A 23,818-nucleotide genomic window follows, 5' to 3' on the forward strand; every position below is an offset into this window, starting at 1 on the left:
TATCCCCGCTAGTGATGTCTGTCACTGTATCCAATATACTACACCAATATACTACATTTAACTGTCTGCATCCCCGCTGGTGATGTCTGTCACTGTATCTGATATACTACACCAATATACTACATTAAACTGTCTCCATCCCCGCTAGTGATGTCTGTCACTGCATCCAATATACTACACCAATATACTACATTAAACTGTCTCCATCCCCGCTGGTGATGTCTGTCACTGTATCTGATATACTACACCAATATACTACATTAAACTGTCTACATCCATGCTGGTGATCGATGTCACTGTATCTGATATACTACACCAATATACTACATTAAACTGTCTACCTCCCCACTGGTGATGTCTGTCACTGTATCAATATACTACACCAATATACTCCATTAAACTGTCTACATCCATGCTGGTGATCGATGTCACTCATTAAACTGTCTCCATCCCCGCTGGTGATGTCTGTCGCTGTATCCAATATACTACACCAATATACTACATTAAACTGTCTACATCCCCACTGGTGATGTCTGTCACTGTATCAATATACTACACCAATATACTACATTAAACTGTCTACATCATGCTTGTGATATCTGTCCCTGTATCCAATATACTACATTAAACATTGCAGTGTTTTTTGCTTAAAATTAAGTGATTAAATTTGTTACATCAAATACTACTGTTTCGGTTATGCCAACACTAGCACAGCAATTAAGCTATCAGTTTGCTGATTATAATCCTGTATGTATTGAATCCATTCCGGATCCATATTATGATGACTTTTCTTCCTCAGATGTATTCGGGATGTGAAGCATGGTGTGGGTAAGCTTTTAGGCTTTGTAAATACTGTGAAGAGATTGGCTGACATCCGTGATGCAGTGTGGGAACTATTGTCCCAGGATCACAGTATGGCAGACTGGCAGGGTGTGTGTTCACGTATCCTCAACAGGAAACTGTCCAGCTGGGACGACTTCCTGTGGGCACTATTCCTGGACAGAGTTAAGGTCAGTCATTATATCTTACAAGGCCAAAGTCAACAAAAAACAGTGTCAAGGTTGTTACCCATCAAACATGGTCAAGGTCAGTCAACTTTGAAGTACAGGGTCAAGTTATATCACCATATAGGTTAAAAACAGTCTAAAGTTTACTTTCAAGACCAAAACATTCGTGTGTTATTGTGTTTTTCTTTTAAATACTGTAGAACTGTGAAATGCCGGGACTAAACCGGAGCAAAAAATTAACAACGGCGAGAAAATTGGCAGAGCTTAATTCGGCATAAAGTACTTGTGAAATAATCAAAATTGACCGTAGCAATACCAATGTAGTACCGGCGTTCCCATTGCGATACCATTGTGCTACCATTGTCCTACCGATGTAAAACCCGATGTACTACGTAATACCAATCTTCTGTAAATGTTTTTGTAAGTACATTGGCAGAAATTTGTGATCAAGTTCAAAAATTTCTACCGTCACCTGCCAATATCCTGACGATGTACTACTGTTCTTAGCGATGTGGTACTGTTGTGCTGCCGTACTAGTACTGATCCCTGAAAATAGCCAAATTTGTGCTCAGGCATAGCTTCTGCAACTCAAATTGGCAAGGTGTGACAGGCCCTTTAGTTCAAACCTGTTCTGTATTACTCTTTGTCTGTAAAAATTTCAAAATGGTTAAAACCATTATTTTGATATTCCTCTTTTGCTGAATTATTAAGAATTAAGATGACTTAACTTGCTCAGATTTTTTAAAACAAAACAAAAACACATGATTTTTTATCTTTGAATAAATGTATATGGTATGAATTCAGTAACAAAAGTGGTTGGTGTAAATTGAGGAATAGCTCAAAAATATGTACAGTTTCATGATTAAAGATATAAACTTGATTTTTAAGTATGTTTCTGTCAAGGTGTGAAAATTCAGGTTAAGGGGAAGCTATAAATTGCAACTAATGCAATTAACAAATACCTAACGTCCAGTTCTGTTTACATTATGGTACTAAGGTATCACATATCAGTTTTCTGTTTCAGGGACAGGCCAGGTAAAACTCATCAAAATGTGCCGAACGATTGTTAAATTGTACAGTTGTGCAAATGGCATGCAGACGGTGTGTGCACGCTAATTTTGGTGTATTCTGCAATCATACAATTGTACATGTAGTTTAATATTCAGTTTTGTACATTTGTTATTGCTAAGAAATTGTTAATTTGTAGGCATTGATGAAATTCCAACTGGATTCAGCAACTGAATTGACCAAACGCCAGGTATCGAAACTGGTAATGGAAATTGGAAGCATAGAAGATGGGTAAGAAAAGATTTTATCAGGAGATGTCATAGTAAGTTGTAAGAACTTGTGGCCAATCCCTTTCATTGTAAATAACCAGTTCGATATTTATCAATGATCACACTGACTTTATCCACATTAAATAAATTAAATAAATTACACCTCGAAGTTAATACCAATGATAGAGAAAGACAATGGCGATAAAATACCAAAGCAGGTAGAAATTCTTGATGAGGTAAGAAATTTTTATGAAAAATTGTATACAATTGATAATGATATAGAAGATGTTCATGTAGATGATTTTTTAAAAGATATTGATATTCCAAAATTAAGTAATATAGAATCTAACAAACTAGAAGGTATAATTACTCTTAATGAAGCTTCAAATACTTTAAAAACTATGAAAAATAAATAAAAGCCCAGGCTCTGATGGGTATACAGTAGAATTTTTTAAATGCTTTTGGAAACAACTAGGTACTTTAATAGTCAAATCAATTAATTTTGGGTTCAATCAGGGTCAATTATCAATCATTATTTTAATTTTGGGGAAGATATAAAAAAAAGTGGGTCAAAATTCTACAAAAAAAGTTCAGCTATTAATCAAGGGGGAAATTTGTCTCCATTTTTCGAAATTGAAAGAGGCTGTAGGCAGGGGGACCCCATCGCACCATATATATTTATAATGTGTGCTGAAATCTTAGCCATTAGAATAAGGAACAATAAAAATATAAAAGGTATTGATATTGATAATAGTCCTATTTTACTGTCTCAATATGCAGATGACACTTCACTGATTTTAGATGGAACAGAGAAATCACTAAAAGAATCAATTGATGAACTAAAAACTTTTGCAAAAATATCTGGATTAAAAATAAATGTTTCTAAAACACAGGCTATTTGGATTGGGAGTAAAAAATATAGTGATGAAGTTGTGTACCCTGAATTGAATATACAGTGGGGAAATCAAAAATTTATACTTTTAGGCATTGAGTTTCATGTTGACCTTCACCGAATACCTAAACTGAATTATGATAAAAAACTAGTTAAGATAAAGGCCCTTATTAGAACTTGGGAAAGAAGAATTTTGACACCAATAGGTAGAATCCATATTATAAAGGCACTATTAATTTCTCAGTTTAATCATCTCTTTATCTCTTTACCAAACCCAGATGAGAATTTCCTGAAAAAGTTAAACACAGAACTGTACTGTTTTTTATGGAAAAGTAAAATAGATAAAGTGAAAAGAGATATAACTGTTAAAAAATATATTGACGGAGGTCTAAAAATGTTACATGTAAAGTCTTTCATTGAATCTCTAAAGTTAACATGGTTAAGGAGACTCTATACAAGTCCAAGTAAATGGCAAATTATTCTAAGAACTTCTGTTGATGATCATATTTTGGCTAACTGTGGAACTGAGTACATTTCAATATGTCACAATAACTGTAAGAATTTATTTTGGAAAGATGTTTTTGAAGCATGGATAAACTTATCAAATAAACACTATTCATATCAATCTCCAGATAAATTGGCCAAAACACCAATATGGTATAATAATGTAATTAAAATAGATAATCAGAGTATTTTTTATCGGGATTGGTACAATAAAGGAATTATTATTATTAGCGATTTAATCAATAAAGACACTAATTCGTTTTACTCTTTTCAGGAATTTCAACAGTTCTTTGGTATAAATACAAACTTTCTTAATTACCAAGGACTTATTTCAGCTATTCGAAAACATATACAGAAACAAGATTTACCATGTCCTATCTATCCTTTCATACCAATTAATCTAGAAATACTTTTCCGCAGTAAAAAAGGGACACAAGATTTTTATTATTTACTCAATAAAAATAATACAATATCAACTGGAAGAAAAAAATGGGATGAAGTTTTTAATTTTGATAATGAAACATGGAAAAAAATATATAAAATGCCTTTTCATATAACCAAAAATTCAAAATTACAGTGGCTTCAATACAGAATCAATCAACACATTTTGACAACAAACTCATTCTTATTTAAGGCTGGAATAGCTGATAGTCCTTATTGTAACTCATGTAAAACTGATATTGAAACAATAGAACATACCCTATGGGAATGTGATAAGGTGCAGGTTATGTTACAAAATTTTGAGTTTTTATTAGATGCCTTAATGATCCCTTTTGCTTACAATAAGGAGACTTTTATCTTTGGACTATATAATCAAGATGGAATAAGAACACCAATAGACAGTACAATTATTTTGATTATGAAACAATATATTTATTCAGCAAGATGCCTACAAACCAATTTATCTATAAATGGTCTTAAAAAAGCAATCAAGGACAACTATATTACACAAAAATACATTGCAACAGGTAAAGATGACAAATATAATAACACTTTTAAAAATAATTGGAAAAAATGGCAAAAGTTAATAAATATCTCCTGAATCTTCAATTTGCTGAACTTTATTTTAAGAATACTGTTTACAGTTATAATATGTAATATTATTGGACACTAGTATATGAGTTGTTTTGTATCCATTTTTCCTATCTAAAGACATCAAAATATTCTGTTTAGCTATTACTATACATATATTGACACTTCCAGCTGACAACACATGCTCTTTACTCCCTCCTGTTTTCATATGCTAGTCATACATATAGATATATAGATATATACTACTGATTGCCTGACATCTCTCTCTCTCTCTCTCTCTCTATGTTTTGTCCTTGTCTTTTTTTCATCCTCTGTCTATTTTTCCTTTTTCTGCTTTCCTTATACAAATGCGATATAAATGTAAACATTGGAAAAATGTATTAAAATGACAATCGATAATTGTGTGTGAAAGTGGAAGCGAGATTAGTGTGTGTGAGATTCTCAGCTATTACAAATGTACTTTGCATTGTATAAAAAAAATGTCTGAAAAATAAAACAAATACAAACATATTTTTTTTATATAAATAGGGTAAAGATTTGCTTGAAGGAAAAGTTAAACCATGAACCTTAAATTATGTTTCAAAATAAATGTTATCGTCATTGGTTTTTACACTTGTGTGGAACTATTTCTGATTCTGGATGTCACTTTGGATGTCACTTTGGGCGAGCAAACATTCTTTTTTGAGAAAATATGTTCCCAAATGGGAAAATCCATTCTTAAGTTGTTCTCAAGTCTTTCTCAACTTCTTCTTAAATATACTTATACTGACAACCCATATGTTAATGAAATTATCATGCTTCCGGTAGGTGGTATAAAGTGGTTTCTACCACAATACGCTGTGTTATTCCACTCTCAGATCATTGTATAAAAACGCAGACTGTTAGATAAATGTGAGTTATATACCACACATGGTATATGACCTTCAAGAGTTTGATTGGTTGAGACTGGGACGACTTTTTCCACGCGCTTTTTGCCACATGCTGTTTGTTTACGTTGTCTGCTGTCAACACCCGTCAAATGTTGGTGACTTTGTAAAGTTATGCGGAAAAGAGGGTTAATAAGGCAATATTAAAAGAAGATGATACTTAAAGATTAATTTGATCGCTAGTTTCAGGCAAAATTGCTACAGATGCTCAATATCGTTTCGACCTCACAATGTCGCGTGTCCAGGTCGTGAAACCAAAACAAGATCTGTCACAGTGTCGGAAAATATTTTGTTCTCCCAACGTCCTGTTATCGCTATTTGGACGGTCTGACTATGGCTGAACTTTCACTATAAACTTAAACCATAGAACCATCACGAAGAAACATAGGCCTATGGTTTTGGACATTGACAGCGATAAGTTCGTCTTCATTACTTGGCGGGAGGCAGACTTCGTACGATATGCTTACTCGCATATAGTCCGTGGTTAATTTATATAAATTAATGCAATACTGCTACTCTCGATACTTAAAGTCGTTCATCTATTATATTTTTTTCGTGAAGTTGTTGCCGAAACATTAATTTTGACAATTATTAAGTTTGTAAAAGAAGTCATTTTTGAATATTAATTAGTGACTTTTTACATATGGTAGTATGTAGGTTCCCCTTGTATTTATTTCGCTCTCGTTAATTTTCAAAAGTTACAGAAAGACACTCGCTAAAGCTCGTGTCTTTTGTAACTTTTGAAAATTAACTAACTCGAGTGAAATAAATACAATATTCAACAACCACTTGTTGTGTAACCTCTATATATAGATGATAAGTTTAGATATTTTTAACTGCAATATATCAAATGTCCCAACTTTTTCAGTGTTTTCTTTTAACTTATGAGCCTTCAATTACTTTGGCATATGCTTTGGTATACAAAAGAAATTTAAATAAATAAGCTGTATCCAATTACAACGATAGATAATACTTTGTAGTCTTGATTGATATAGAGAAATTGTTTATTTTTCTGGTATCTATTTTATCATCTGATGGTGGGCTATTCAAATCACCCTGCGTCCGTGGTCCATCCGTCCATTGCATGTCCATCGTCCGCCGTCCATTGTCCGTGCTTAAACAATTCTTGTTATCGCTATTTCTCAAGAAGTGCTAGAGGGATCTTTCTTAAATTTTATATGTAGGTTCCCCTTGGTCCCTAGCTATTGCAGGGCAACTTTTGAGACTGATCGGATAACTAACATGGCCAACAGGCAGCCATCTTGGATTGTGACATTAAAGGTTGATTATCACTATTTCTCAGGAAGTACCAGAGGGATCTTTCTGAAATTTTATTTGTAGGTTTCCCTTGGTCTTTCATTGTGCAGGGCAACTTTTAAGACTGATCGGATAAACAAAATGGCAGATAGGCAGCCGTCTTGGATTTTGAAAGTGAAAGTTTGTTATCGCTGTTTCTCATCAGTATAAGTAGTGGAGAGATATCTTTCTCAAATCTTATATGTAGGTTTCCCTAGGTCCTTAGTTGTGCATATTTACTTTTGAGACTGATCAGAAAAACAACATGGCAGACGTACAGGCAACCATCTTGGATTTTGACAGTGAAGATTTGTTAGTGCTATTTCCCAGGAAGTACTGGAGGGACTTTCTCAAATTCTATATGCAGGTTCCCCACTATCCTTTATTGTTCATGTTTACTTTTGAAACTAATCAGATAAACAAAATGGCCAACCGACAGCCATCTTCGATTTTTAGCCCACCATCATCTGATGGTTGGCTATTCAAATCACGCTGCATCAGTGGTCCGTCGTCCGTCCGTTGTCCGTCCTTAAACAATTCTTGTTATCGGTATTTCTCAAGAAGTACCAGAGGGATCTTTCTCAAATTTTATATGTAGGTTCCCCTTGGTCCTTAGCTGTGCAGGGCAACTTTTGAGACTGATCGGAAAAACAACATGGCCGACAGGCAGCCATCTTGGATTTTAATAGTGAAAGTGTGTTATCACTATTTCTTCGGAAATACTTGAGGGATCTTTCTTAAATTTTATATGTAGGTTCCCCTTGGTCATATTCTGTGCAGGGCAACTTTTGAGACTGATCGGATAAACAACATGGCCGACAGGCAGCCATCTTGAATTTTGATAGTGTAGGTTTGTTACCCCTATTTCCCAGGAAAAGCTAGAGGGATCTTTCTTAAATTTTATATGTAGGTTCACCTTGGTCCTGGCTGTGCAGGGCAATTTTAGAGACTGTTCGGATAAACATCATGGCCGACAGGCAGCCATCTGGATTTTGATAGTGAAAGTTTGTTATCGCTATTTCTTGGGAAGTATGGGAGGGATCTTTCTCAAATTTTATATGTAGGTTCCCCTTGATCCCTCGTTGTGCATATTATTTTTAGAGAGACTGATTAATAAAACAAAATGGATTAAAAGAAGAACTAAACAGATCTTTCTCATATTGCAATGATCGATTCTATTTCTTTTCTATTTCTTTCACATTAAGTACTGTACTAGTAAATATGTGAAATGACAAACTCACTTTGAAGGTTGGCTTTCATACACAGCAGTATTAAGTTTAGATCAAAAGGTACATTTACTGTTAACATGACTCGATCAAACTGATTAGAGGAAAGAAGAGAAAAGATTGAACTGACAAAGAACTAATGAAGATGGTACAAAGGTGGGCACCAAGATCCCTCTGGGAAGGTGGGCACCAAGATCCCTCTGGGATCTCTTGTTTACATTGAAGGTTTGTTATAATATTTCTCAGGAATAACTTGAGGGATCTTTCTCAAATTTGACATGTAGGTTCCCCTTGATCCCTCGTTGTGCATGTTATATTTTGAGACTGATCATAAAAACAAAATGGCTAAAGGAAGAACTAAACAGATCTTTCTCATATTGCAATGATCGATTCTATTTCTATCACATTAAGTACTGTACTGGTAAATATGTGAAATGACAAACTCACTTTGAAGGTTGGCTTTTATGCACAGCAGTATGATGTTTAGATCAAAAGGTACATTTACTGTTAACATGACTCGATCAAACCGATTAGAGGAAAGAAGAGAAAAGATCGAGTCATGTTAACAGTAAAGGTACCTTTTGATCTAAACATCATACTGCTGTGAAATGACAAACTCACTTTGAAGGTTGGCTTTTATGCACAGCAGTATGATGTTTAGATCAAAAGGTACATTTACTGTTAACATGTCTCGATCAAACTGATTAGAGGAAAGAAGAGAAAAGATCGAACTGACAAAGAACTAATGAAGATGGTACAATGGTGGGCTTCAAGATCCCTCTGGGATCTCTTGTTAATAAGTCTCTTGTAAGAACACAATGGAGGATGTTTCATATAGCAGCTACCAATGGAAGGGCATCGCTGTTGTAAACAGATATAAATATGGTGAATGATATACTTTATGTCTATCAGTTGGCAGATCTCATTGTAAGATCAGCAGGGATAGCCCTTGGTTTTAAAATTTGTGCAGCCCAGGCATGTTTGCAAACCCCCCAACCCCATGTAACTTCAGCTTTACAGGTCTGTTGATCATTCTTAACATGTAACATCACCGTCTTGTAATCATGACAGTTGCGTGTAATCTGTAGGAGCAGTGAGGTGGAGGTAGACCTGTCCAAGTATATCTGGTGTGAAGGGCCAGGGGATATACCGACCAACATGGCCTGGACCACTGCCAATACTCGCACCACTAGTGCTCAAGCACCCAGTGGCTTACTGATGAGAGCCAAGGCCTTTACTCCTGTAATTCAGAGGTAAGCTCCATACCATCTTAATCCTTGCTATCATTTTTCTGGATGTTCAACTTCGTCAACCACTATATGACTGTAATTTGATGAGTTTAAAGCTCAAGTTTGAAAACCACAGTTATCCAACAGTAATTTAGGGATTTATGCCACTTTATTTATTTTCTGAAACAATGTCGGCTCAATATCTCAAGTAAGTTTCAACAGATTAAATTCAAACTTCATAGGAGGTTTAGTACCATGAAAACCCGAACTAGTTTGATAACCAACATTATCAGACCATACTGTACAAACTCCCCGTATTCGATCGCTGAAGCAGTGTCTGCTCTATACCATGAGTAATTTTCAGGGTTAGGAAGGTTAATTACCATTAGAGCTCAGACAAATTGTATAACCACCATTATCCGACACTAATTTACAGAGTTTTGCCCCCTAAATGAGCGGAGCGAGTGTAATCACAATTATCTGGCCATAATTGATAGAGTTGTTCCCCTTAGTTTCATTAATGCAATACTACATGCATTCAAAGATGTTTTACTGCCTTCATTGATCTACCAGGTGTTGTTCAATTATTTTACTCTAACATCAATAACTCACAAAAATTTCATATATTTCACCGATACAAACAACTACTCATTCAGTGTGTGATAGGTGTATTATGTACCGCTTCATGGTAACCTTGTTAAAAGTGTTTTCAGTTCACCTGGCAGGAAGTGTCTGTGAGTTATGGTATGGTCCAGCATCCATCGTCACTCTGCCCTCTGTCCACTTTTTTTAGCCCACCATCATCAGATGGTAGGCTATTCAAATCGCCCTTGGTCCGTCTGTCCATCCATCATTCCGTCTTTTTAAATTCTTGTTAGCGCTATTATTCAGAAAGTACAAAGAGATCCTTCCCAATTTCTACCCATGATCTCCAGTTATAATAAGCATTTCAAATTTTGGGACCGATTGGAAAACCATGATGGCCAGAAGGCGGCCATCTTAAATTTTGAGAGTTAATGTTTGTTAGTACTCTTTCTTAAGTTACAGGAGAAAGTTGCTAATAAAGGTTCCCCATGGTCACTGTTATGCATATCAAACTCTGGTACTGATCAAAAACCAAAATGGACGATAAGCGGTCATCTAGAATTTTGAGAGTTAAAGTTTGTTTGCACTATTTCTCAGAAAGGACTTGAGGGATATTTCTCAAATTTCACATGAATGTTCCCCATGGTCTCTGCTTATGCATATTGCTTTCAGTGACTGATCGGAAAACAGGATGGCCACCAGATGACCATCTTGAATGTTGACAATTCAATGTTGTTATCACTTCAAGGTACTTGATATATATACTACTCACATTTTGCTAAAGATCACTTTCATATTTAGCTCACCTGGTTCGTCCGTCCGTCGCCCATGCGTCAACAATTTCTTCAAACGACTACTTCTTCTTAACCACTGATTGGAATTTGACTAAATTTGAGGGGAAGCATCCCTAGGTAGTGGGGATTCAAAATTGTACAAATGGTGGGGGTGAGGGGTGGGGCCAAATGGGGTCAATTTGCCTATATTGATTTAAACAACTTCTTTTGTTGAACTATGCAATAGATATTTATGATATTTGATTGGAAGCATCACTAGGTATTGGGGTTTCAAAATTGTACAAATGGTGGGGCTGACACCCCAGGGGACTGAGGGGCGGGGCCAATTAAAAGAGGGCAATTTGGCTATATTGCTTCAAGCGACTTCTGTGGAACTAAGAGATTGACATCAACCATATTTAACTGGAAGCATCCCTAGGTACTGGGGATTCAAAATTGTACAAATGGTGGGGCTGACATCCCAGGGGGCTGAGGGGCGGGGCCAAATGGGGCAGTTTGGCTATATTGCTATGAACAACTTCTTCTGTAGAATTTTGCACTGGATATTGATCATATTTGATTGGAAGCATTCATTGGGGGCAGGGATTCAAAATTGTTCAAATGGTGAGGCTGACCCCCATGGGGCTTACGGTTGGGGCCAAAAAGGTCTATTTTGCTACATTGCTTTAAGCGACTTCTCTGGATCTTGAACCAAAAGATGGATATCAACCATATTTGACTGGAAGCATTCCTAGGTAGTGGGGATTCAAAATTATACAAATGGTTGGGCCACTCCTCAGGGGGCTGAGGGGCGGGGCCAAAAGGGGCAATTTGACTTTATTGCTATAAACGACTTCTTCTGTAGAAAAATGCACTTGATATAAATTATATTTGGTCTGAAGCATTCATGGAGGTGGGGATTCAAAATTGTACAAATAGTGGGGCTGACCCCCTGGGCTAAGGAGTGGGGCCAAAAATAGTTAATTACTTGGAAGTGGTTGAGATCCCCACCCCAAAACTATATATACAATTGCTGAGTACAAAAAGAAAAATGCACAAATGCTTCCAGGATGGCCTGGGGTCTGGCTCCACCCTTGGAGACTTAACCCCTGGGTCATAACTTCTAAACTGTTGAGATCCCCTCCCCAAAACTATATATACAACTGTTGGGCATAAAGAGACAAATGCTGTCATGATATTAGAATTGACCCCGGGATCTGCCCCACCCTTGCAAACTTAACCCCTGGGCCATAACTTTGAAATGGTTCTGATCCCCACCCCAAAACTATATACAGTATACAATTGTTGGGCATAAAGAGACAAATGATGTCATGATATTAGAATTGACTCTGGGATCTGCCCCACCCTTGCAAACTTAACCCCTGGTTCATAACTTTGAAACAGTTGAGATCCCCACCCCAAAACTATATATACAAATGCTGGACATAAAGAGACAAATGCTGTCATGATATTAGAATTGAACCTGGGGTCTGGCCACAACCCTAGCTAGGGACCTAGTTTCGTAGTCACAGCTTGGAAACAGTTGAGATCCCCACACCATAACCATACATAAACTTGCTCGCCATGAAAATTCTAATACAGATATGTTACAAGGATTAAATCGGTCTTAGGGTCTGGCCCATTCCCTTGGATCTTATAAGGAGAATATTTTGCCATGATTGCTTAGATATCCAGGTGAGCGATACAGGCCCTCTGGGCTTCTTGACAAATGAAAATATATATTTTATTTGGTTTATACTGAGATTATTTTTGAAAAATTTATTGTTCTTTTTTAATTCATCAGCATGCAAAAATTCCAAAAATCGTAAATACAGTTGGAAAATGAGCCTCGGGAAAAGGGTAACCCTTAAAATTGGTAACAATGATGTATTCACTAAAAACTAATCCTAAATAAACAGAAACTATATTGGTATCGTTGAATAGTCTCTTGCTGTAGATACTGCTCAGTCACCCTTGCTCTATGTGGTCTAGCATTATTGTCCAGAAGGATGAAGTCAGGGCCAATAGCGCCAGCGTAGGGTCTGACATAGGCATCAAAGATTTCATCGAAGTAAATCCAGGCCATAACGATACCATTATGGAAGACGGTGAGGTCAGTTTTCCCACGAAGGCTTACGTCTTCCCACACCATCACTGAACCTGTGCCATATCAGTCATGTTCCACAACATTACCTGTCTGGAACCTCTTCCCAGGTTGTCTCCATGCATACTTTAACGCTCCTGTCGGTGAATTCGGAAAGAATAATAATAACCGGTTCCCATTCCTGAAGAGTCCAAGTGCTGTGAGCTCGGGCCAAATCTAATCAGTCCCTCATATTGCTGGTCTACTTGACCTTAAACCAGCATCATGAAGACGGTTCCTAATTGTCTGAGTGGCTAACCGGGTACCAGAAGCATTAAGGAGGTCATTTCGTAAAGCTGTGGCAGTCTGGAACCTGTGACGCAGTGCCTGTATGAGCAAAAATCAGTGTTGGTGCTGCAGTGTACACCCCAAGGTCTGCTGCAACCTGACGTTGAGACATGCTAGCTTGCAGCATTTGGATGCCCCTATTAATTTCACCATCATTGTCTGGTTCGTCTTTGTGCTATATTAAAACAAAATCACACAGAGAATTCATCAAATTGATTTCCTTAACAATTTGAACAACGCCTTACTTAGCCTAGCTTAGCTTTTTAAAGTGGTGTACACATGGAAAAGCGTGCACACACTTTTATGGTTGACTGAACACACCCACACAGGACGATTTGGAAGGCTAACATATTTGCCCAAAACAGTACGGAAGGAAAATATAATATCCTTTCTAACATTTTGATACTTTTTTTTCTCTAAATATAGGTGATCTTCTTCTTGTTTCCCTTGTTAAAAATACTCCTGGCCCTGATGAGAATTCATTGTCTTTGACTGCACTTCTAATTCTGTAAGAATTACAAAATAATGTGGCAAATAACAAATAACATAACAAGGTTTAAGTCAATGTACAAGATTCCCATTTAGGATTTCCAACATGGGACTGTGTAATAGTACCTGTAAGGAAAATGAAGACCGGTGTGTGCCTAGATCCTTTTAAGATCTCTTATTTGCTCACTTTGCCAGAAGGGCCAAATTAAATTTTAGGTGTAATTTGACCCCTTAATAACTCAAAACTTGACCTGGTCAACTTAAAATTTTGTAAAAAAAATCCCAAAAAAGGGCATTTGAACTTTGATCCATACCGAACACCTATAGATGACATTTGACAAAAAAAAAATCATGAGAAAAAAACAAAAAAGTTATCAAATTTGGAAGGATATACATGGGGAAACCTATATGCTTGTACTGTGTTTAAATGAAATTATTATCATAGACTTTGGAGAAAAAATTGGTTTTAACATATTGTCGACATTTTAAAAAGATCAAAGGAAATATTCAAAATGGCGTATGATATTAATTTTCATTGGTTGAAGTGTACAAAACTGTGATATTTATTTAAATTAAATAACTGTTCACCATACAGGACTAAGTGTTGTGGAAAGCACCGATATCAAATATAATTCACTGAAATGCTGATGAAATAAAGAAAAATATGTAGCCCAAAGTATTTTGTTTGTTTGTAGCCTGTGTCGAAACTATGATGACAAGCTACTGACCCTGATAGAGGATTGCAAGCATTACATACATCCAGCAGCTGACAAGGACACCCAGACAGACCCACTTTTTAATCGCTATGGTGATACAGGTGACCTACTTAACCATCTGAAGGTCTCATGTCACAGATGTGTAGAAGAGTAAGTGTTTTATCTGGATTCTCAACAACTAAATACAGGGATACTTGTGTGTTTTATAGGGTTTGCTAGCATATTCCTGTATGCATGTATTGCTGCTTCGATCTATATAAACATCAAAATAATGTGAAATATATTGTTGTAAAAATAAAAATTGAGTCTACTTAATTATAAGAAACTGTATGATTATTTCAACTCAAAATCTTTCATTTATAGACTAGTAAGTGTTCTATCTGAAGTCTCTACTACATACTGGGTAACTTGTGTTCTGTCTGAATTTTCTACTACATACTGGGTAACTTGTGTTCTATCTGAATTCTCTACTACATACTGGGTAACTTGTGTTCTATCTGAATTCTCTACTTCATACTGGGTAACTTGTGTTCTAATTGAATTCTCTACTACATACTGGGTAACTTGTGTTCTATCTGAATTCTCTACTACATACTGGGTAACTTGTGTTCTATCTGAATTTTCTACTACATACTGGGTAACTGGTGTTCTATCTGAATTCTCTACTACATGCTGGGTAACTTGTGTTCTATCTGAATTCTCTACTACATACTGGGTAACTTGTGTTCTATCAGAATTCTCTACTCCATACTAGGTAACTTGTGTTCTATCTGAATTCTCTACTACAGTACTTACTGGGTAACTTGTGTTCTATCAGAATTCTCTACTACATACTGGGAGTCAATTGTCTTAAAAACCTTTAAATAACTTTTTCTGTATAACCAAAGGTCCCAGGTGATGATATTTGGCCAGAAGGATGTTGGCATGAAGGGCTACCACGTTTGTTCAAACAAATGACCTTCACTCATATTCAAGGTCAAAGGAGTCAATTGTCTTAAAAACTTTGAACGACTTCTTCTGTATAACTAAAAGGTCCAAGGTGATGATATTTGGGTAGAAGGATTTTGGCATTAAGGGCTACCAAGTTTTTTCAAATAAATGACCCTCACTCATATTCAAGGTCACATTGGTCAATTGTCTTAAAAACATTCAAACAACTTCTTTTGTATAACCAAAAGGCCCAGGGTGATGATATTTGGCCAGAAGTATGTTGGCATGAATGGCTACCAGATTTGTTCAAATGAATGACCTTTGTCTATATTCAAGGTCACAGGGGTCAAATATGTTGAAATATTTAAACAAAACCCTTCTGAATAACTTAAGCATACAGGGTGATTGCTTGTTGATGTGAATGACCTTGAGATACTTTCATGGTCACATCTGGTCCATAGTGCATAAATCTTCTCAATAAACAAAAGGTATAAAGTGGTGATATTTGGCAAGTTGCGTTCTGAGAAGAAGGGCTCTGAAGTTTGTTCAACTTAATGTCCATGTTTGACCTTTTAAGGTCACAGGCATCAAATGTGTTTTAATCGTTTAACAGGTTCTTCTGAATGACTTGAAGTCAAGACACTGATATTTTGCCTGAAGCTTTATTTTAGTCCACTTTTAAGGTTACAATAGTGAGATTAATACCAGGTGAGCGATGCAGGCCCATTGGGCCTCTTGTTGAACAACATTGACCACGAAAATGCAATTCTGAAATATAAAATAGCTTGCACAGTAAATGAATAGCAAGGTCACAGTCACCAACAAAACGATGGCAGGTAACATATTTATATCATATGTCACTACCTGCTTCCAATTTATCAATACCCTTAGGAGGGTCTGACGGGCGTACGTATCATGCTTCTGTACGCGGTGCTCTTGTTTTATTCTAATTAGAAAGGCACTGTACTCGAACCTTTCATTATGATTGTAGTGCAAGAAAATGAAATATGACAGCATGTATTGATAGATCTTCAAAGCATATGAAATAAACATTGACAAATGAAATGTGTACGAAATGTTAGCTACAATATGCATGTACACTGATAAATGTTGCTGACAACATTGTAAGTAAATTTCAATAAAATTCTAAAACTTTGTTGCAGACTTTTGACATATGTTGATGAACAGCTGGAGTTATGGAAATTATCATTGGAAATACCAGACAGGACAACCAATCAGATCACGATAAACAAGTAGGTACAATAAATAAGATCACATAAGCATATAAGAACAACCAATTATATCACATCAACAAATAGGTACCACCAACCAGATCATATTAACAAGTAGGTACAACCAATCAGATCACATTGACATGTAGGTACAACCAATTATATCACATCAACAAATAGGTACCACCAATCAGATCATATTAACAAGTAGGTACAACCAATTATATCACATCAACAAATAGGTACCACCAACCAGATCATATTAACATGTAGGTACAACCAATCAGATCACATTGACATGTGGGGAAACCAATCAGATCACATTAATATGTAGGTACCACCAATCAGATCACATTGACATGTGGGTACAACCAATCAGATCACATTGACATGTGGGGAAACCAATCAGATCACATTAATATGTAGGTACCACCAATCAGATCATATTAACATGTAGGTACAACCAATCAGATCACATTTTTACATGTAGGTACACCTAATCAGATCACGTTGACATTTAGGTACAACCAATCAGATCACATTGACATGTAGGAACACCTAATCAGATCACATTAATATGTAGGTACCACCAATCAGATCATATTAACATGTAGGTACAACCAATCAGATCACATTTTTACATGTAGGTACACCTAATCAGATCACGTTGACATTTAGGTACAACCAATCAGATCACATTAACATGTAGGTACAAACAATCAGATCACATTAATATGTAGGTACAACCAATCAGGTCACATTAATATGTAGGTACCACCAATCAGATCATATTAACATGTAGGTACAACCAATCAGATAACATTAATATGTAGGTACAACCAATCAGATCACGTTGACATGTAGGTACAACCAATCAGATCTCATTAATATGTAGGTACCACCAATCAGATCATATTAACATGGAGGTACAACCAATCAGATCACATTAATATGGAGGTACAACCAATCAGATCATGTTGACATGTAGGAACAACCAATCAGATCACATTAATATGTAGGTACAACCAATCAGAACACATTGACATGTAGGTACACCTAATCAGATCACGTTGACATGTAGGTACAACCAATCAGATCTCATTAATATGTAGGTACCACCAATCAGATCATATTAACATGGAGGTACAACCAATCAGATCACATTAATATGGAGGTACAACCAATCAGATCATGTTGACATGTAGGAACAACCAATCAGATCACATTGACATGTAGGAACACCTAATCAGATCACATTAATATGTAGGTACAACCAATCAGATCACATTAGCATGTAGGTACAACCAATCAGATCATATTAACAAGTAGGTACAACCAATCAGATCACATTGTCATGTAGGTACAAACAATCAGATCACGTTGACATGTAGGTACAAACAATCAGATCACATTGACATGTAGGTACAAACAATCAGATCAGGTTGACATGTAGGTACAACCAATCAGATCACATTAATATGTAGGTACAACCAACCAGATCATGTTGACATGTAGGTACAACCAATCAGATCACATTGACCTGTAGGTACACCTAATCAGATCACATTGACATGTAGGTACAACCAATCAGATCACGTTGACATGTAGGTACAACCAATCAGATCATATTAACAAGTAGGTACCACCAATCAGATCATATTTACATGTAGGTACAAACAATCAGATCACGTTGACATGTAGGGACAAACAATCAGATCACATTGACATGTAGGTACAACCAATCAGATCACATTGACATGTAGGTAGAACCAATCAGATCACATTAGCATGTAGGTACAACCAAACAGATCATGTTGACATGTAGGTACAACCAATCAGATCACGTTGACATGTAGGTACAACCAATCAGATCACATTGACATGTAGGTACACCTAATCAGATCACATTAATATGTAGGTACAACCAACCAGATCATGTTGACATGTAGGTACAACCAATCAGATCACGTTGACATGTAGGTACAACCAATCAGATCATATTAACAAGTAGGTACCACCAATCAGATCATATTTACATGTAGGTACAAACAATCAGATCACGTTGACATGTAGGTACAACCAATCAGATCACATTGACATGTAGGTACAACCAATCAGATCACATTGACATGTAGGTACAACCAATCAGATCACATTGACATGTAGGTACAACCAATCAGATCACATTGACATGTAGGTACAACCAATCAGATCACATTGACATGTAGGTACAACCAATCAGATCACATTGACATGTAGGTACAACCAATCAGATCACATTGACATGTAGGTACAACCAATCAGATCACATTGACATGTAGGTACAACCAATCAGATCACATTGACATGTAGGTACAACCAATCAGATCACATTGACATGTAGGTACAACCAATCAGATCACATTGACATGTAGGTACAACCAATCAGATCACATTGACATGTAGGTACAACCAATCAGATCACATTAATATGTAGGTACAAACAATCAGATCACATTGACATGTAGTTACAACCAATCAGATCACATTAATATGTAGGTACAAACAATCAGATCACATTAGCATGGAGGTACCACCAATCAGATCACATTGACATGTAGGTACAACCAATCAAATCACATTGACATGTAGGTACAAACAATCAGATCAGGTTGACATGTAGGTACAACCAATCAGATCACATTGGCATGGAGGTACAACCAATCAGATCACATTTACATATAGGTACCACCAATCAGATCATATTAACATGTAGGTACACCCAATCAGATCACGTTGACATGTAGGTACAACCAATCAGATCACATTAATATGTAGGTACAACCAATCAGATCACATTGACATGTAGGGACACCTAATCAGATCACGTTGACATTTAGGTACACCCAATCAGATCACATTGACATGTAGGTACAACCAATCAGATCACATTAGCATGGAGGTACAACCAATCAGATCACATTGACATATAGGTACCACCAATCAGATCATATTAACATGTAGGTACAACCAATCAGATCACATTAGTATGGAGGTACAACCAATCAGATCACATTGACACATAGGTACCACCAATCAGATCATATTAACATGTAGGTACAACCAATCAGATCACATTGGCATGGAGGTACAACCAATCAGATCACATTAACATATAGGTACCACCAATCAGATCATATTAACATGTAGGTACAACCAATCAGATCACATTGAACTGTAGGTACACCTAATCAGATCACATTAATATGTAGGTACCACCAATCAGATCATATTTACATGTAGGTAAAACCAATCAGATCACATTGACATGTAGGTACACTTAATCAGATTACATTGACATGTAGGTGCAACCAATCAGATCACATTGACATGTAGGTACCACCAATTAGATCATATTAACATGTAGGTACAACCATTCAGATCACATTGACATGTAGGTACACCTTATCAGATCACGTTGACATGTAGGTACAACCAATCAGATCACATTAATATGTAGGAACAACCAATCAGATCACATTGAACTGTAGGTACACCTAATCAGATCACATTAATATGTAGGTACAACCAATCAGATCACATTGACATGTAGGTACAACCAATCAGATCACATTAGCATGTAGGTACAACCAATCAGATCACATTGACATGTAAGTACAACCAATCAGATCAAATTAATATGTGGGTACAACCAATCAGATCACATTGACATGTAGGTACCACCAATTAGATCATATTAACATGTAGGTACAACCATTCAGATCACATTGACATGTAGGTACACCTAATCAGATCACATTGACATGTAGGTACAACCAATCAGATCACATTAGCATGTAGGTACACCCGATCAGATCATGTTGACATGTAGGTACAAACAATCAGATCACATTGACATGTAGGTACACCTAATCAGATCACGTTGACATGTAGGTACAACCAATCAGATCACATACTTGCATATTACCTGCTGGCTTTACATTTTTTTTTCACCTTGATAAATGCCCTCTGCAGGCTTTCCCATAAAGATGGCAAATCCAAAATCTTATACATCTTCAAATATATATAAAAAAAAAAAAGGCATTACAAAAATATAGAAATTCTTGTTTTATCACTCAGCATATTCATGAAAAGTTAATTCATATTGATGACACTGTATTATATCATCTATGTGTGGTTCTAAGTGGGAATCCAGGAGTCACTGTGGTACTCAGTGGGAATCTAGGAGGAGCCATGGTACTTAGTAGGAATCTAGGTGTCACCATGGTACTTAATGGGAATCTAGGTGTCACCGTGGTACTTAGCGGGAATCTAAGAGTCACCATGGTACTTAGTGGGAATCTAGGAGTCAATATGGTACTTAGTGGGAATCTAGGAGTCACCGTGGTACTTAGTGGGAATCGAGGTGTCACCGTGGTACTTAGTGGGAATTTATGAGTCGTCATGGTACTTAGTGGGAATCTAGGTGTTACTATGGTACTGTGTGGAAATCTAAGTGTCACCATGGTACTTAGTGGGAACCTATGAGTCACCATGGTACTTAGTGGGATTCTAGGAGTCACTATGGTACGTAGTGTGAATCTAGGAGTCGTCATGGTACTAAGCGGGAATCTAGGTGTCACCATGGTAGTAAATGTGAATCTAGGAGTCACCATTGTACTTAATGAGAATCTAGGAGTAACCATGGTACTTAGTGGGAATCTATGAGTCACCATGGTACTTAGTGGGAATCTAGGTGTCACCATGGTAGTAAATGTGAATCTAGGAGTCACCATTGTACTTAGTGAGAATCTAGGAGTAACCATGGTACTTAGTGGGAATCTAGGAGTCACCATGCTACTTAGTTGTCATCTAGGAGTTGCCATGGTACATAGTGGGATCTAGGTGTCACCATGGTACTAGGTGGGAATATAGGTGTCACCATGGTACTTTGTGGGAATCTAGGAGTCACTGTGGTAATTAGAGAGAATCTAGGAGTCACCATGGTATTTAGTGGGAATCTAATAGTCACCATTGTACTTATAGGGAATCTATGAGTCACTATGGTACTTAGTGGGAACCTAGGAGTCACCATGGTACTTAGTGGGAATCTAGGTGTCACCATGGAAGTAAATGTGAATCTAGGAGTCACCATTGTACTTAGTGAGAATCTAGGAGTAACTATGGTACTTAGTGGGAATCTAGGAGTCACCATGGTACTTAGTGGGAATCTAGGTGTCACTATGGTACTGTGTGGGAATCTAGGTGTTACCATGGTACTTAGTGGGAATCTATGAGTCATCATGGTATTTAGTGGGAATCTAGGAGTCACCTTGGTACTTAGTGGGAATCTAGGAGTTGCCATGGTACCTAGTTGGAATCTAGGAGTCAACATGGTACTTAGTGGGAATCTAGGTGTCACTATGTTACTGTGTGGGAATCTAGGTGTTACCATGGTACTTAGTGGTAATCTATGAGTCATCATGGTATTTAGTGGGAATCTAGGAGTTGCCATGGTACCTAGTTGGAATCTAGGAGTCAACATGGTACTTAGTGGGAATCTAGGTGTCACCATGGTACTAAGTGGGAATCTAGGAGTCACCATGGTACTTAGTGGGAATCTAGGAATCACCATGGTACTTAGTGGGAATCTAGGAGTTGCCATGGTACTAAGTGGGAATCTAGGAGTCACTATGGTACTTAGTGTGAATCTAGGAGTCACCATGGTACTTAGTGGGAATCTAGGTGTCACCATGGTGCTTAATGTGAATCTAGGAGTCACCATGGTAATAAGTGGGAATATAGCAGTCACCGTGGTACTTATTGGGAATCTAGGTGTCACCATGCTACTTAGTTGTCATCTAGGTGTCACCATGGTACTTAATGGGAATCTAGGTGTCACCACGGTACTTAGTGGGAATCTAGGATTAACCATGGTACTAAGTGGGAATCTAGGAGTCACCGTGGTATTTATTGGGAATCTAGGTGTCACCATGGTACTAATTGTGAATCTAGGAGTCATCATGGTACTTAGTGGGAATCTAGGAGTCACCATGGTACTTAGTCGGATTCTAGGAGTCACCATGTTACCTAGTTGGAATCTAGGAGTCACCATGATGCTAAGTGGGATCCAGGGGTCACCCTGGTACTAAGTGGGAATATAGGGGTCACCATGGTACTAAGTGGGAGTCTAGGAGTCACCATGGTGCTAAGTGGGAATCTCGGAGTCACCATGGTACTTTGTGGGAATCTAGGAGTCACTGTGGTAATTAGAGGGAATCTAGGAATCACCATTGTACCTAGTGGGAATCTAATAGTCACCATTGTACTTATTGGGAATCTAGGAGTGACTATGGTACTTAGTGGGAATCTAGGAGTCACCATGGTACTTAGTGGGATTCTAGGAGTCACCATGGTACCTAGTTGGAATCTAGGAGTCACCATGATGCTAAGTGGGAATCTCGGAGTCACCATGGTACTTAGTGGGAATCTAGGAGTCACCATGGAACCTAGTTGGAATCCAGGAGTCACCATGGTGCTTAGTGGGAATCTAGGAGTCACCTTGGTACTTAGTGGGAATCTAGGAGTCACCATGGTACTTAGTTGGAATCTAGGTGTCACTGTGGTACTTAGTGGGAATCTAGGTGTCACTATGGTACTGTGTGGTACTGTGTGGGAATCTAGGTGTCACCATGGTACTTAGTGGGAATCTAGGAGTCACCTTGGTACTTAGTGGGAATCTAGGAGTTGCCATGGTACTGAGTGGGAATCTAGGAGTCACCATGGTACTTAGTGGGAATCTATGAGTCACCATGGTACCTAGTTGGAATCTAGGAGTCACCATGGTGCTAAGTGGGAATATCGGAGTCACCATGGTACTGAGTGGGAATCTAGGAGTCACCATGGTACTTAGTGGGAATCTAGGAGTCACCATGCTACTTAGTGGGAATCTAGGAGTAACCGTGATATTTTTTGGGAATCTAGGTGTCACCATGGTACTAAGTGTGAATCTATGAGTCATCATGGTACTTAGTGGGAATCTTAGAGTCACCATGGTACTTAGTGGGAATCTAGCTAAGAGTGACCATTGTACTTAGTTGGAATCTAGGAGTTGCCATGGTACCTAGTTGGAATCTAGGAGTCACCATGATGCTAAGTGGGAATCTAGGTGTCACTGTGGTACTTAGTGGGAATCTACGAGTCATCATGGTACTTAATGGGAATCTAAGAGTGACCATTGTACTTAGTTGGAATCTAGGAGTTGCCATGGTACCTAGTTGGAATCTAGGAGTCA

The 23,818-nt window shown here is 37.4% G+C and overlaps 1 protein-coding gene across 1 annotated transcript in view; it reads left to right on the plus strand.

Moving 5' to 3' along the window:
* The window catches only part of LOC110455770 (conserved oligomeric Golgi complex subunit 1-like), a 123,987-nt gene that overhangs the window by 39,729 nt on the left and 60,440 nt on the right, over positions 1-23,818 (plus strand). Inside the window, exons 14-18 of the mRNA XM_021506130.1 lie at positions 800-1,010; positions 2,215-2,306; positions 9,249-9,413; positions 14,363-14,533; positions 16,477-16,566. Of these exons, the coding sequence (XP_021361805.1) occupies positions 800-1,010; positions 2,215-2,306; positions 9,249-9,413; positions 14,363-14,533; positions 16,477-16,566 (729 nt within the window). The remainder of the gene's footprint in view (positions 1-799; positions 1,011-2,214; positions 2,307-9,248; positions 9,414-14,362; positions 14,534-16,476; positions 16,567-23,818) is intronic.

This window comes from Mizuhopecten yessoensis, unplaced genomic scaffold (assembly GCF_002113885.1).
Source record: "Mizuhopecten yessoensis strain PY_sf001 unplaced genomic scaffold, ASM211388v2 scaffold8377, whole genome shotgun sequence".
In the NCBI taxonomy this organism is placed as follows: Eukaryota; Metazoa; Mollusca; class Bivalvia; order Pectinida; family Pectinidae; genus Mizuhopecten; species Mizuhopecten yessoensis.